Source organism: Manduca sexta, chromosome 15, assembly GCF_014839805.1.
Source record: "Manduca sexta isolate Smith_Timp_Sample1 chromosome 15, JHU_Msex_v1.0, whole genome shotgun sequence".
In the NCBI taxonomy this organism is placed as follows: Eukaryota; Metazoa; Arthropoda; class Insecta; order Lepidoptera; family Sphingidae; genus Manduca; species Manduca sexta.
Window position 1 is genome coordinate 6,908,458 of NC_051129.1, and position 14,171 is coordinate 6,922,628.

General features: G+C 36.5%; 2 protein-coding genes across 2 annotated transcripts; both read right to left on the reverse strand.

Moving 5' to 3' along the window:
* Positions 1-3,393: 3,393 nt before the first annotated feature.
* Positions 3,394-8,077, reverse strand: LOC115449476 (lipase 3). The gene is made up of 5 exons (XM_030177315.2): positions 7,879-8,077; positions 5,512-5,716; positions 4,906-5,276; positions 4,186-4,344; positions 3,394-3,860 (listed from the first exon to the last, which is right to left on the reverse strand). The coding sequence occupies exons 1-5, from the start codon at positions 8,032-8,034 to the stop codon at positions 3,450-3,452; spliced, it is 1,302 nt and encodes a 433-aa protein (XP_030033175.1). The 5' UTR covers positions 8,035-8,077; the 3' UTR covers positions 3,394-3,449.
* Positions 8,078-12,063: 3,986 nt separating this feature from the next.
* LOC115449477 (programmed cell death protein 5) lies at positions 12,064-13,499 on the reverse strand. The gene is made up of 3 exons (XM_030177316.2): positions 13,287-13,499; positions 13,069-13,180; positions 12,064-12,933 (listed from the first exon to the last, which is right to left on the reverse strand). The coding sequence occupies exons 1-3, from the start codon at positions 13,350-13,352 to the stop codon at positions 12,719-12,721; spliced, it is 393 nt and encodes a 130-aa protein (XP_030033176.1). The 5' UTR covers positions 13,353-13,499; the 3' UTR covers positions 12,064-12,718.
* Between the last annotated feature and the right edge of the window lie 672 nt (positions 13,500-14,171).

Sequence of the window (14,171 nt, forward strand, 5' to 3'; positions counted from 1 at the left end):
CCTATAAAATTGTTAGACTTGTATTGCATAACTTTTGGTAATTCCTAAATAGATAATAATAAACTTGGCCCATTTAATTTCTTACTTTTACCATTATTATTCTAATTAGTTTGTATAATTTTAAGAAAATCTCCCACGGGATAGCATTTTCTGCCGCAAGGCATCATTTAATTTTATTTAAGTAGTTAAGTAAAAATTCTCAAAATTTCAGAAATAAGCGGTTACAGACTTAAAATTAAGCTAAGTTGAATATTATGGCGAGTTACTAATAAAATAATAATCAGAAATACGGTTAATTATTTTCACGCAGTTTTTTTTGCTCTACAGCGATCGTATTAATTATACCCCCCGTATAACGAGGTTGTTTTTCGCGGTACTCACACCTTTATCAAAATTATTCAAACTTAGGTACTTAATGCTGATAAAATCTTCTGAGAAGCAGGATGGTTTTCAGGATTCAGTTTTCATTTTGGTATTTTTGACGAAGATATTATACATAAGGTTCTTACATTTTTAAATACATTTGCTGTTCAAAAATCTTTGACACGCATAGATATTATTCAAAATCATCGAATTACGTTACAAGACGTTAGTAACGCAACTAATTTGCTTAAACAATACAATTTGTAAATGCCTCCACAAATAACATCAAGCTATTGCCTATTCTCATTCAAGAAACTACCATTAATCTATACGTAATAGGGCAAAGGTGAAGCCAAAGGGCGGTAATATCACGTTATTAATTAGGTTGTGGTCTTGTTATCGCCATAAAGTGGGCTCGTATGCGGTTATACAGGAACTGCATCAGTTTATTGCGTTAACTCGAGGCTATAGCTTCCTAACTAGATATCAACGCAGGACAATCACGTTAGAATATCAATGTATTCTCGATACCTGACGCTCTTCTATTGAAATTTATTGATTTTTACGGATATAATAATTATTATCTTAATGATTGTTCTATTATTAAAATTTATTCTGTAGATTAAACTAGATTCCTGTATTTTATTTGTGTTATATTTACTAGTCCCAATAACTTGTGACTTCATATTAATTAGTTATCTGAATCTGTCAGAGTTAGTAGTAGTAGGTAAAATTACTTGTATACATACATAATTAGGAAATAAAAATGGGTATTGAATACAAACTTGCTGAGCTAACAATATCAATTTTCCGGTAAAGAATAATGTATGCACATGAATAACCAAAAGAAAAATTATACGAATTCTAAATATTTATGACATTTATATAACATTTTTATATTCCTGTTCTGTAATCATTTCATCATAATATTGTATTGTGTTTGCCCTGTACATGTGTTTCGTTTATCTTTACAGTGATTTCAATTACTATCTACTATCACACGATTAAGGAAAAAAATATTAAGTGTTAAGATTTGCCAAATGATTATGATATTGAAAAGGATTTAAAATAGCATCTTAAGTCACCTAAGCCGTTTTAATAAAATCAATTAGAAAAGGAAAAGGTGGTTATATGGCATGCTACTTCGTTTTATACGTTTTATTTAATTACTCTACTCTTATTAGGCAATACCCCTACTTGTTTTCTGCTACCATCCACTAAACTAAGATCAATAAAAGTATTAATCTAAGAGACTGATGACAAGAAAGGCCATAAAAACTAAAAAGTTCCTATTAAAGGGCCCTATGTTCAATTGAAAGATTTACGTTATAGAGTTATACCTGAAAGCTCAGCGTAAATTTATAATAGGTATATGTGTTTATGAATATCTCACCAGCTGTTGCTGCGAATCTAGAATCAGTCTATAATAAGTGTCTTAAGATTCTGAGATACAAGAGTGGCTTTGGTCGAGAACTCATTAGGCACAGTGACAGATTGATTAATAAAATTTAATGTAACCCCATTCGAAAAACGTCGCAGGCAACAAGATCTATCACATCTGTACAAATTACTTCACAATCAATTAGACTCATCATACTTATTAAGCTTATTAAATTTTAACACGAAGTATAATCCGCGTTTACCTATGAGGACGTTTAACTTACAAACTATGCAAAAATAATAGATCTTTCTATAATCCTCTTACAAGAATGTGTCGCCTGTATAATGAACTATCTATAAAACATCCCGCACTTGATATTCACACTTCAAAATATTATACTTTCCGACGCTCAGTAAAACACATATTATCCACAGCACCCAAGTCAAATAAAACTCCCACATCGTCTGCCTTACATTAGCCAACATATTTTATATTTATCATTATTATTTTGTAACTAAATAACATGTACGTGTCACCTAATTTGAATAAGTTGTATACACTTCTATTTGGATTCTGACTAGCCATTAGATCCACTGTAATGTAATTTTAGATAATTATTGTCAGTAATCTGTTTAGTGTATCTTTATAAATAAATAAATAAATCTGAACACACACGCTCTGACCAACACGGGTTCAGTCATCAGTCTTTTGGCGCCAACATGGATGGAAGCTAGCACACAGCATAATGTTATCGAATTAAGGGATTAATTAATTTACCAAGATTGATTGTATATTATGTCGACTGTAAACGTCGTATGATATTATCACGACATTTGTTACATCGTGTTAATTCGATTCAATCGATTAAAAGGGCGGGTAATACCTACATGTTTTCATTCACAAACCTATTTTAGTAAATCACTACAATAACGAAATCAATCATTCGGCAGCATCAAATCGCAGAGCTCAATGTGCCACATAAAGTCATAATAATGCTTCTATGTAGTTAATTATAAGATATTAAAGTTTTTATGAAAATTAAGACAGCTTGGGTAGAACGGATGCTACAGTGCTTATCATCAAGTGAATAATATGATAGTCGTACAATTCTGTTGCATGAAAAATACATCACCGGAAAATATAAACTATAATGGAACACTTTCTAAAGCAACATGCGACTAAGTCGAAAATTAAATCTAGGTGGAAAAGTTATAGCATAAATTATACAATACTACCCTTAAAAAAAAAGTAATATCTGTGTGCAACGGTATTCTATTTCCAAATTTTTTTCCTCGAATCGTCAGTATAAGCGATTTTTCTTGAATTATATTTCGTTTCTGCGAGATCAGATCAAATGTTCCGTGAAAGATAATTTTACCACATTATTTGAAGGTAAGAATTTAACCAGCATAATATTATGAAAGATATGAAATTAAGAGAACCTAATATTTTGTTTACTTAGAAAAATAGTTTTTTTTATTTAGGATAATGGATATATTATAATACATAATTATGTGAATTTAAAACTGACACCTACGATACAGGCACAGCCTAGTGAGGACAGCATTGTTCAAAAGTATTATATATAATATATAGGCACATATTCTTAGGATTAATAAACATTATTGTTATGAAAATAAAACAAGTCATTTTCGGATTCATTTCTATAATATTGCGTCATTATGATTTCAGGTGTACCTAGTACTTACAGAACAAGGTTATCTATACCACTCCTTTCCACTGCTCTTACCAAGTTAATAACCCTATCGTATATTAACTCTTTCGCATTAATAGCCCATATATAATCAATATGGTTGAAAGCGGGCAGAGGTACAAGGAACTTACCAACCGGTCTACCCAATTCTCTAAACAACCTCTCAACATCTTGTACCTCTGCTAAAGGATCATTGAAGGAATAATGTAAGAACACCGGTGCAGTCACTTTAGATAGATCGTAATTAGGGGGTCTGCGTGAACCATACGCTTTCCTGTTGGCCATCCTGCTGCCATGGTCGAACCGACGAAAACCTTTGTCAGCGATTCCTTGACCATAATGAACGAACTGGCGAACGGAAGAACCCGCAGGCGAGTGGCCGAATATAACTGGCATCATTGTCTGTAAGTAATAAAAATATGTTAAGGTTTATCCGTTTTTTTGTATGTAGTAGTTCTACATATCTAATAGCGTGCATTGCAATAAAGTTTTTTCTCAATTAAAGATATACATTTTTACATTAAGATATTCAACGAAAATACCCACATCTACAGCATTTTATTACAACAAAAAGATTTTCAGTAAGTAGGTACCCAGGCAGTTTTGCTACGAATAGCTAATATAAGTAAGTACCTGCATAATATAATGTTATGTTCAATAAGAATGTATTATGAAACACGCGATCAATGTACTGTAACCAAATATATAATGGTTATAAAATTCTAACCTTATTAAGTTGTTCTACATTCCATCCCCCAATAAGAAAGAGAATATTGCTGCAAACAGGCTGGAACGTGGATTCGTCCATACACAGGTTTTGACCAGCCCATGACATAATAGCATTGTTTGGCAATAATTCACCAATTCCCATTAAAGAACTAATTTTCTGAAAAATAGATAATAATATCAGCTCTATAAGTATATGGAATAAATAAATAAAACATTGGATATGGAACAAAAATTACTGTTCCACTCCTGGGCACGGGCCTCCTCTATTACTGAGAGGGCCTTATTCCACCACGGTGGCCTAGTGTGAATTGGTAGACTTCACACACCCTCAAAATTTCTATAGAGAACTTCTCAGGTATGCGGCTTTCCTCACGATGTTTTCCTTTACCTTTAGATAATTCACAAAGAATACACACATCATTTTAGAAAAGTCAGAGGTGTGTGCGCTTGGGATTTGAACCGGCGGACATTCATCTCGATAATCCGTTCTACACCCAACTAAGCTAAAAGCAGATAATGCAAGAAGATAATTTATTTCTAAAAAGATATTTGATCATTCTATCTATCTCGCGCTCACTTATTCCGAAATCTCAAAAATTGGAAACATAATAAATAGATTTCGGACTAGATTTATACGCGCGTAGTCATAAGTATTCAAAACCTATAACGTGTCAGGTCCTTAAAAATATTAACGATCATTTTTAGATTTAATCCTTACCTCAACATCGTTCGCCATTGGAGCCATAAATAACAAAAGTGTATTTCTGTTGTGGGCCATATAAGCCACAGGTGCCAAAGCGTGCATAGAAATTATCTTGTCATTGTATACTGGACGCAAGGAATTCATGACAAAAAATGCAGTAGTACCCTGAGAGTGTCCGACGTAGTGTAGTCTTTGTCTATTAGTTTTAACAAGAACGTAGTCAATCATTGTAGGCAAATCAATATTTCCAATTTCATCCCAAGAGAATTTCCAGTAATTTGTATTTAAAATAGCATCAGGATTCAGCCGGACGTGCGTGCGAGAGTAGAAGTTGCCGCGCGCATTTCCCATCCAAACGTCAAATCCTGCTTCAGCCAGGATGTAAGCTGAGATAAAAAAAAATTGTATTAATTTAATGTCTATTGGGCTAATGCTCTCCGATATTCATCGATAAAATAAAAATACCTATTCTAATTCTATCAACCTATTTTCAATTATCTACTAACCACTACGAAACTTAGACTATTAATTATTAAGTCTTTAAGATTATTAGACTGATATTGTTCTTTAATTAATATTTTTTGAACAGCAGTTTTTACAGAAAATGACCTAAATAATTACCAAATCCAGCTCCAGGTCCCATTATAACCCAATCTGCGGATGAGCTCACTATACCATGCATTAAAAATATTACTGGTTTATTCTCATCGGGAACGTTATTTGCGTCGCGTCCATGACGAATACGATGCATCCCCAAAATGTATCCATCGGGGGTAGTAACGTTATGCATTTCGATAGGATACCCATATTTCTTTACCAGTCCTGGCTAAAATAATAAGCTTAAATAAGTTTTTTTCTAATTGGTTAAATAGGTAGGTTATCTACCTACCACACAGATTTAAAAATGTTATATGCAGATAAAGGGACTTTTTAAATCCAGGAATGAACAGAAGATAACTATATTACGAATGGCAAATTCAATAAAGTCAAAGCGAAATTGTACACATCCCACAATGGTCGTCGGACATAGTAGGTACCTACTACGTAGGTAGTTAAATGGAAGCAACATAGTCGTACCATATGACAAAGCTCCTTAGATATGGATTTAAAAACACATCTTATCTAATTTAAGTGTAGATTACTCATTCTACTGGTACTTGCGTAAATTGTCAGTATGTAAACATGTGGAACTCCTTACATTTCCATAATATTTATGCTGATACCTACAATTAAGACATATTTGAAAAAGCCCAGTATTTATTTACATGGGCACAACAAAGTGACCGCAATGCACCTGATGGTAAGCAGAGTGGGGTTAAGATACCGTGTCTACTGATAAGAGATAATTTCCTTTCATCAGTTGGTGAACAACCTCATATCGGCCTGTTTAAACCGGATATATCTACAAAACATATATCAGTCTCAGGGTGACAAGCGCTGTACAGTACCACAAAATGACTTGTGGGGCAGCGTGTAGGTTGCTGCGACTGTAGAGGAACAGATGGTTGCGTCTTTAAAAGAGAAGATCTCCTGGCAGGCACACGTTGGGCGTGACCGGCCGCAGCCACTCCGACGGTTCCCATTCGGAGGTGCTATATAAATAGCGGTTCGCGGAAATTCTGTTACTGCAATTCAAGCTAAATTGACTATCGCCATCTAGTGTGATTATTGAGCATTATTCCCTCATTATCAATATTCATCTGATAGTTCCAATGAAGTTGACGAAAAGGCGGCGTCTATAGGTTCTCATTGTTTTATAGACAGTCGTGATGTTTACAAGTAGCAATGGACCTATCATATAGACCTATTTACGATATAATTTATACTAAATGGGTGCTGGGTGTGGCCAAATTTGCATGTCATAAGTCATGACACCCTCTAATAACAGCCACGCACTTTACTAATGGCCGTAATTATTAAATGATCTTCACCCATAGGTACCCGGATCCATCACGGAAATGATATTCATCAGAACATAATTAGATCCCAACGTTTCCATATTATGGAGCTCTAAGTTATTTTTGATAGATTTATTTCCGCGATCGAGATTTATTATATTAATTTACACTGTAAGTAAATCAATGTATATATAAATATAAAATAGCATCAAGCCATTTTACCTTTTCAGGAGTAGGCAGAGGGGTATTAGCCCCCTCATTCCTCTTTCTACGTAAGGAAAAGGTAGCCAGGAGGTCACTAAACATCCTAACTATACGAACTGATGATCATGAAATATTGCACATACGTTGTCAGGCACAGAATGTCATGATATGGTACCTTTCATCCAAAAAAAAGAATTGTTCCCGATGGACAGATATTTATTATATCTTCATTAACGCCTCCCTTTAAAAGTTGTCACACCTACTTAGGCGAGGGCCGAAGGTATTGCAATGCAATACACTACACTCTATAAAGTATGGAATAAAAGGGAGTCTACTAGTCTAGTCTCTATTCCTTTACTCTCATAATACGATGCAAACTGACATAACGGGAGAGAGGTCAGGCGCTGGACCAACGGATTTACGAACTTTCCTAGACTAGTATTGCGTCTGAGCAGATAAATTACATGACAGAAAAACCCAGTCACATTTTTTTTTGTTCGACCCAGATTCGATCCTGTGACCTCGGCACAGCGGTCGTACCCAGAGATGGATGTGCAATTGAAGTCACCCTAAGGCAATGCAACCATTGAACAGACACCCTAGGACCAGGGCTCCGAGTCCCCGTGGCCTCAGGAACCGTCTGTGCCTATACTACTTGTGCCTTATCTAAAAAGTAATCACCTGAATACTATGTAATTTTTGTTCTGTATTTAAAATTATACAAAGCCTGTTCAGACCAGTAAAAAATATTAGTAGACATAGATGAGGCTATTAATTGAAGTTATAAGGCGTAAATTAGACAGCTGTGCCTATTTCTTAGTGACAACCTATCTAGCCTGTCAGTATGGGTTATGTAATGATACACCCGTAGTCAATAAGCACTTACCACGTCCAAATTAGCATCTTCAATAATATTGTTAGAGTACCGGGCACCTGAATCGCCAAACAATAATTTTACATATTCAGAATTGGGTGAACTACCACCCTCAATAGAGGGTATGTTAGCATAAACACAAAGCGCGAGCAATACTACTTTCCACATTATGTGGAAGTTATTGACATACTACAAAAAAACCGAATAGTTTCTCTATATATCTCTTTCTAATAATTGGATTTGATAAAGTAATTAATGATAGAAATAAGTATTTTAATTTCGATCAATTATTTTTATCTCAATCATTACAAAGATTATTATGACGTACTTTGCATATATAATAATTATTATTGGATTGAATATGTAGTTATTAGGAACAAAAGAAACATAATAATAATATCAGCCCTGTATTATATAAGGTGCGTTGGGGTTATGGTTATGGTTATGGTTATGGGCTCCTTTTTCCGCACTTAGCCCGTAAAAAAGTCGGGCCATTGTGCGTGACGTGCATGCCGGCTACAGAGCAAGCCAGCCTAACTCCTTCCAGAAGCGCAGGATCCTCCTGGTGTCTCCACAGGCTTCTCGGAGTGACCCCGGCGAATCGAGGATTTTTGCCCGTTGCGCAGCTACTCCTTCACATTCCAGGATGACGTGGTAAGCTGTTTCGTCGGCCAACAGACATCCCCTACATAGGGGGCTGTCGGTCATACCTAGAACATATAAATGTTTGTTTAGTGGGCAATGTCCAGTAATGGTACCTACGACTATGCGTAGGGATGCCCTGTCCAAAGATAAAAGGCGCTTAGTCAGACGAGAGTCCGGGTGTGGCACGGCTTCCCGGGATTGTCTGCATGTACTGATACTCGCCCATTGATCCGCGTGTAGTTTATGTGTTCTGTGACGCAGCCATGTTCTCAGCTGGTAATAGGGGAGCGCCATGATTGTTTCGGGACCCAGTAAAGTCTGGTCCGATCCTCTTTTTGCCAGCTCATCAGCTGCGTCATTTCCTAGAGAGCCACTGTGCCCTTTGATCCACTGTAGGGTAACTGAGTTAGTCTTTCCTATACCCTCCAGTGCTTGGTGGCACTCTAGTATGAGCCCTGATTGAATGGTCTTGCTATCAAGGGCTCGTAATACAGCAGCGCTATCGGATACAATGCGTATTTTGTGGCCTATAAGGCCCCGCTTTTCCACTGCTCTGGCTGCCTCCGTGATGGCGACACATTCACATTGGTAGATGGAACTGTGTGCGCCTAAGGCCATTGATATCTTGATGTTAATTTCTGGTGAGAACACACCTGCCCCGATCCTGTCCTGGTCTTAGACCCATCGGTGTATATTCGCAGTTCGTGTGTGCCAGACCAGTCATGCTGTTCTTCGGTCTGCCTTACGGTGTAGTTTTTCCGAAGATATATTGTTTGGGTACCCTGTCGTTGGGAGCGGCCATCAGTGGTTTATAGTTGATGGCCTCTACCAGAATTTCGGCGTGGGCACCTATTGCTGTACCCCAGAGCTTGAGTGTCTTTAACCTGACTGCTGCTGAGGCTGCCTCTTGTTGGATAAAGAGATCCAGGGGCGGCAGTCCCAACAGGTAGGTAGGTAGTAAAGCAGCTGTGGGTGTAGTTTTCATGCAGCCCGTTATAGCTGTACACGCTAATCTCTGAAATTGCTGCAGTTTGTTTCTAGCTGTGGATAGTTTGGTTCTGGGCCACCAGACTACAGCTCCATAGGTGGTGATTGGTCGTACCACCGCAGTATATAGCCATCTGGCAATTTTAGGGTGTACGCCCCAAGTTTTGCCGAGAAGTCTTTTACACTGCCAGAATGTGATACAGGCCTTTTCTAGTTTGTGGTCCAGATGTTTATTCCATAACAGTTTATCATCCAAAATGACACCTAGGTATTTCACCTCTTTTGTAAGAGATAACGTGGTGCCTTGTAATTTAGGTAAGCGAAAATTTTCTATAGTTCGCTTTCTTGTGAACAATACGAGTTCGGTTTTCGATGGGTTTGCCGTTAGTCCTTGTTCTAGGCACCATCGTTCGACGATTTTGAGGGCCCCTTGCATGAGATCGCATAGGACGCCTTCGAATTTTCCCTTAATCAGGATCGCTACATCGTCTGCATAGCCTACAGTGTGGAAGCCCGCCTCGTTTAGTGACCTAATTAGGGCAGCCTTTCGATACAATGGCTCGGACTTTGCCATTGACTGTCACCTGCACCGCTCCTTTCCTTAGCATATTACCTATCCAGTTGGCTGTGGATGGGTCAGCACCATGGTTGAGCAGTGCACGGCTTATGCTGTTAAACTGCGTCTTGTCAAAAGCTCCTTCGATGTCAATGAAGGCTGCAAGCGCTGAAGATTGAGTTGATAGTGCGCTCTCTATTGTCGTAATGACATTGTGAAGCGCTGATTCGGTTGATTTGCCAGAGGAGTAGGCGTGTTGTTGGTGATGTAGAGGGTGGTAAGTTAGAGCCTCATCTCGGATATCTCGATCACACAATCTCTCCATTGCCTTAAGAAGGAAGGAAGTGAGGCTGATTGGTCTATACGATTTTGGTCGTGTAATAAACAAGTCACAAGATTTATTTCCTATATGATAGTATATACCTACAAAATTAATTGAAAACAGTAAATACTCAATTAAAATTAGGCAAATTATTGCATGGGGTTAATCCGGATCTGCCAGGAAACGACAAAACACCGATATTCTGTTTGTTAGCACCGTAAAATTTTTTTACTTGACGGATTCACTCATGTGAACTAGTGGAACGTAGGGTACAAGATGGGGTCGCAGGTAGTGTTGTCCGAAAACAAAAATTATAACACAAATACGAGTTATTTGATTTATACGATGTTATACCTCCTACGATCTTACCCCAACGCGCCTTACTGTCCCACTGTTGGGCACGGGCCTCCTCTACTACTGAGAGGGATTAGGCCTTAGTCCACCACGCTGGCCTAGTGCGGATTGGTAGACTTCACACACCTTCAAAATTCCTATAGAGAATTTCTCAGGTATGCAGGTTTCCTCACGATATTTTCCTTCACCGTTATAGCAGTGTGTGCCCTTGGGATTTGAACCTGCGAACATTCGTCTCAGCAGTCCTTTCCACAACCAACTAGGCTATCGCTGCTTACAGAAAAAACATAAACTAAGTTTATGCTGTTGGCAGGATATATTTTATATCCGCCCGGATGGCGACCATCGTACACAAAGTGTTAAGACCCACCATAGTGACCCACGTAAGTGTGTCGCGGTCCGGAATCAGCCAGTGTATATCCGGTTCCAACAGGCCGGCATAACTGTGTCGACTGTCTTTGTAATCATCTTTTGTCAGTCGACGTTCTATTGGATCCCATTTCACTTACCATCAAGTGCAGGGGGTCACTTCGCCGTGCTCGTATAACAAAAATTAAGTATACATACGTAAACAGCTTGATTTCCCATTGTTACTATATAAAAATATCATATAATCATTACTTTCAAACAGGCGGAACCGCGAGTAAATACATTTATATGATTAATATGTTTTGTTACATAATAACATAATACAAGACGGATATATTAAATTACATCATATAATATTCATGCTTTGGAAGTCCCTTATTGAACAAAGACCCCGCCTAATGATTTCCATATCAACCTGTTATAATCAGCTTGCATTCAGGAAGTTCTTGTGACTTTTACCAGGTTGTCTGCCTAACATTGACAAACATATTGGTTTATATTATACAATTTTATATACAATGAGCCATCATAAAATTTGCGATGATTGGCTTATTTTTTCCGGACCTGACTTACCTTCTTTTTATCTGACAAGGGTCGAGAGGAAGGGGAACGAGGCGAGGGCGGAAATGTAGTCTTGTGTCATGTTGGAGTTTCAAGAACTCTTACAGAGGATAGCCAGTGATATATCGCATCTGGATCAGCTAGAACTAAACGCAGCAGTCTTCATTTAAGGTGGTTAAATGGAGCATTGACATGACAAAAAATATTTTTTTTGTATGTTGACTCAGCAGAGTATTATTTTTTCTTAATATGCCTGCTGGTTCATTTCCATATGTAACATAGTAATTTATAATTTTCTTTGTATTGTATTTCTTAGAAGCTGTAACACATACCCAAGACATTATTTGTCATATTCATTTAGAAAGGCTACACAAAAAGGATAAATAATTATGTAAAAAAGTTCTTCCTGTGAATTTATTAAATCTTATTACCATAAAATTTGTTCAAATTTTAGTTCTTTATTAGAAATTTAAGGGAACATAACTACTATAAAGTAATAATTTTAACCTTTATTATAATTAAATTTCAATTTACATATCATTCCTCAATACTTAAAATTATGCACCAAAAATGGAAAAATGAAAATTATAAATATCAGTTACTTATTTTTTATTTAGATTTAGTTAGATTTAGGTGAGTAAAATTATAAAGCAACATTTATTATCTTCCATTGTGAGGTACATTAAGCACAAGTGGAACTTGTATATCATAGAAGAAAGAGACGAGTGTAGTGGCAGCATAGTTAAGCAAACTGCAGTGCAATTAGTACTGGCTTCTGATTCCAGTTTACGTAATCACAAATGGAATTTACACAAAAACAAATGTCTAAATTGCCCAGAATTGTAATATGTGCTTGTTACTGCCAAAGGTAAATCATTTATTACATAATGGAAACAGAAGCATGTGAATTTGTGGCTGAACCATTGGCTACCCATCAGGAGTCAAAAAATGCCCCTTGGTTGTATAATATAAATGCAAAAGTTAACTCTTTTCTTTCTTATAAACAATAATTAATGTTAATGCATCCATTAAATAAACAAAATAAAATATTCAGTCTGCTACAAATCATCATCGTCTGAGTCGAGAGCAGCCCTCCTTCTATCAAATTTAACAGTACTTGTTGTCTTGGGCATTTGTTGGTTGACAGATTCTAGCAGCTGAATTAGTTCCTGTTCTGTTATTTTATTGGAAACTTGCCCCATCTGTGCCATTCTACAGATCATATTTTCCACCAAAGCGCCTTTTTCTGGTCTGCTAAGTTTGATTGTGTTTACTGAAAAAACAAAACATTAAGTAACCATAATAAGTAGGGTATATGAGTACAGATATTAATAACGAAGGTTGGAAATTCAAAAAAGAGATTAATGACTTATTGCAACGGTATTTGTATAAACAGAAATGTCATTACATCTGGCTCGAGCATCTTGACTAAGAGCTTGTGATAGTATAGTGTGTTTTGCTTCTTCCATTGCTTGCATCCTTTCCTCTTGTGCTTTGGCATGACTGGGATCCCCAGTACCCTGGGAAAAATAAATACAAGTCAAACAAACTGAAGAATCTAGCGAACTACAGCAGCCGCGGGTGAACTAAGTAACCTCCTAATTTGTATTGATATATCATACGCACCCCACGTTGAGCCTGCATCTGAGCAAGACGTTGTTTTCTAATATTTTCAAGTTCTGGGTCGTCCATGTTGGATTGATTTAATGAAAAATAGAACTAAAAATAAAGTTTGTGATAACGAAATATGACTCCACAAACCACAAAGAGAAATGACAGATCAGATGACACATAAAAGTTCAGGGTTACCACTATTTCTTGAATGATAAAAAAATATTTTTTGTCTTTTTGAAAATACTACTAAAATATTCCAAATTGTCTTTATGTAGGTTGCAAATTAAAATTATGTGCTTCTTGTGTGAACTTCAGGGGATGAATGGAATCAACAATTTAGTGGCATTTTTATCTTGGAATAACTTTTCGAGTAGAAAGCGTTTTGCTGAGAGTGGGCCTTAGCTATGCGTTAATTTAAAGACGATCTTGAATCCTACTATATACGAGCCACAAAAATAAAAAACCTCTGACAAAATTGAAAACTTTAGATCATCTATAGACATTAGATTATGATAGATGCATGTTTATCTAAAATAAAGTTAAAACATCCTGATTTCGAACACAACCAAAGTTTTCTATAAATGGCAGTGGCCATGAGTAAATCGAGAATTTTGGTGTTGCAGGGATAAAAATACTGTTTTTAGTTAAAATTACTTATAATTATATAATACTTATATTTCTACTGTACTTTGAATTAGAGTCCCTTTATTAGAGATTTCCCACAAACAAATGTAATTAAATGCATGGTAATAATATAAAATATATTCTCACCTTGACGGTAAATTACAGTGCATCTACCACTACGATCTATCGTAATTACCATGTAGTACATGGAGACTAAGCAGGGTTGCCATCTTATTTGGGAAAATAAAGTACATTGTTAAAAGCGTTAAGTTA

What these genes read in the sequence shown, in the direction of transcription:
- LOC115449476 (XM_030177315.2), bottom strand. Translation starts at nt 8,034, where the DNA reads ATGTGGAAAGTAGTATTGCTCGCGCTTTGTGTTTATGCTAACATACCC. An exon ending in GGGACCTGGAGCTGGATTTG is followed by an intron (nt 5,277 to 5,511) that starts GTAATTATTTAG and finishes TTTTTATCTCAG; the next exon opens with CTTACATCCTGGCTGAAGCA. An exon ending in CAATGGCGAACGATGTTGAG is followed by an intron (nt 4,345 to 4,905) that starts GTAAGGATTAAA and finishes TCTATTTTTCAG; the next exon opens with AAAATTAGTTCTTTAATGGG.
- LOC115449477 (XM_030177316.2), bottom strand. Translation starts at nt 13,352, where the DNA reads ATGGACGACCCAGAACTTGAAAATATTAGAAAACAACGTCTTGCTCAG. An exon ending in AGATGCAGGCTCAACGTGGG is followed by an intron (nt 13,181 to 13,286) that starts GTGCGTATGATA and finishes TATTTTTCCCAG; the next exon opens with GGTACTGGGGATCCCAGTCA. An exon ending in TCAAGATGCTCGAGCCAGAT is followed by an intron (nt 12,934 to 13,068) that starts GTAATGACATTT and finishes TTGTTTTTTCAG; the next exon opens with TAAACACAATCAAACTTAGC.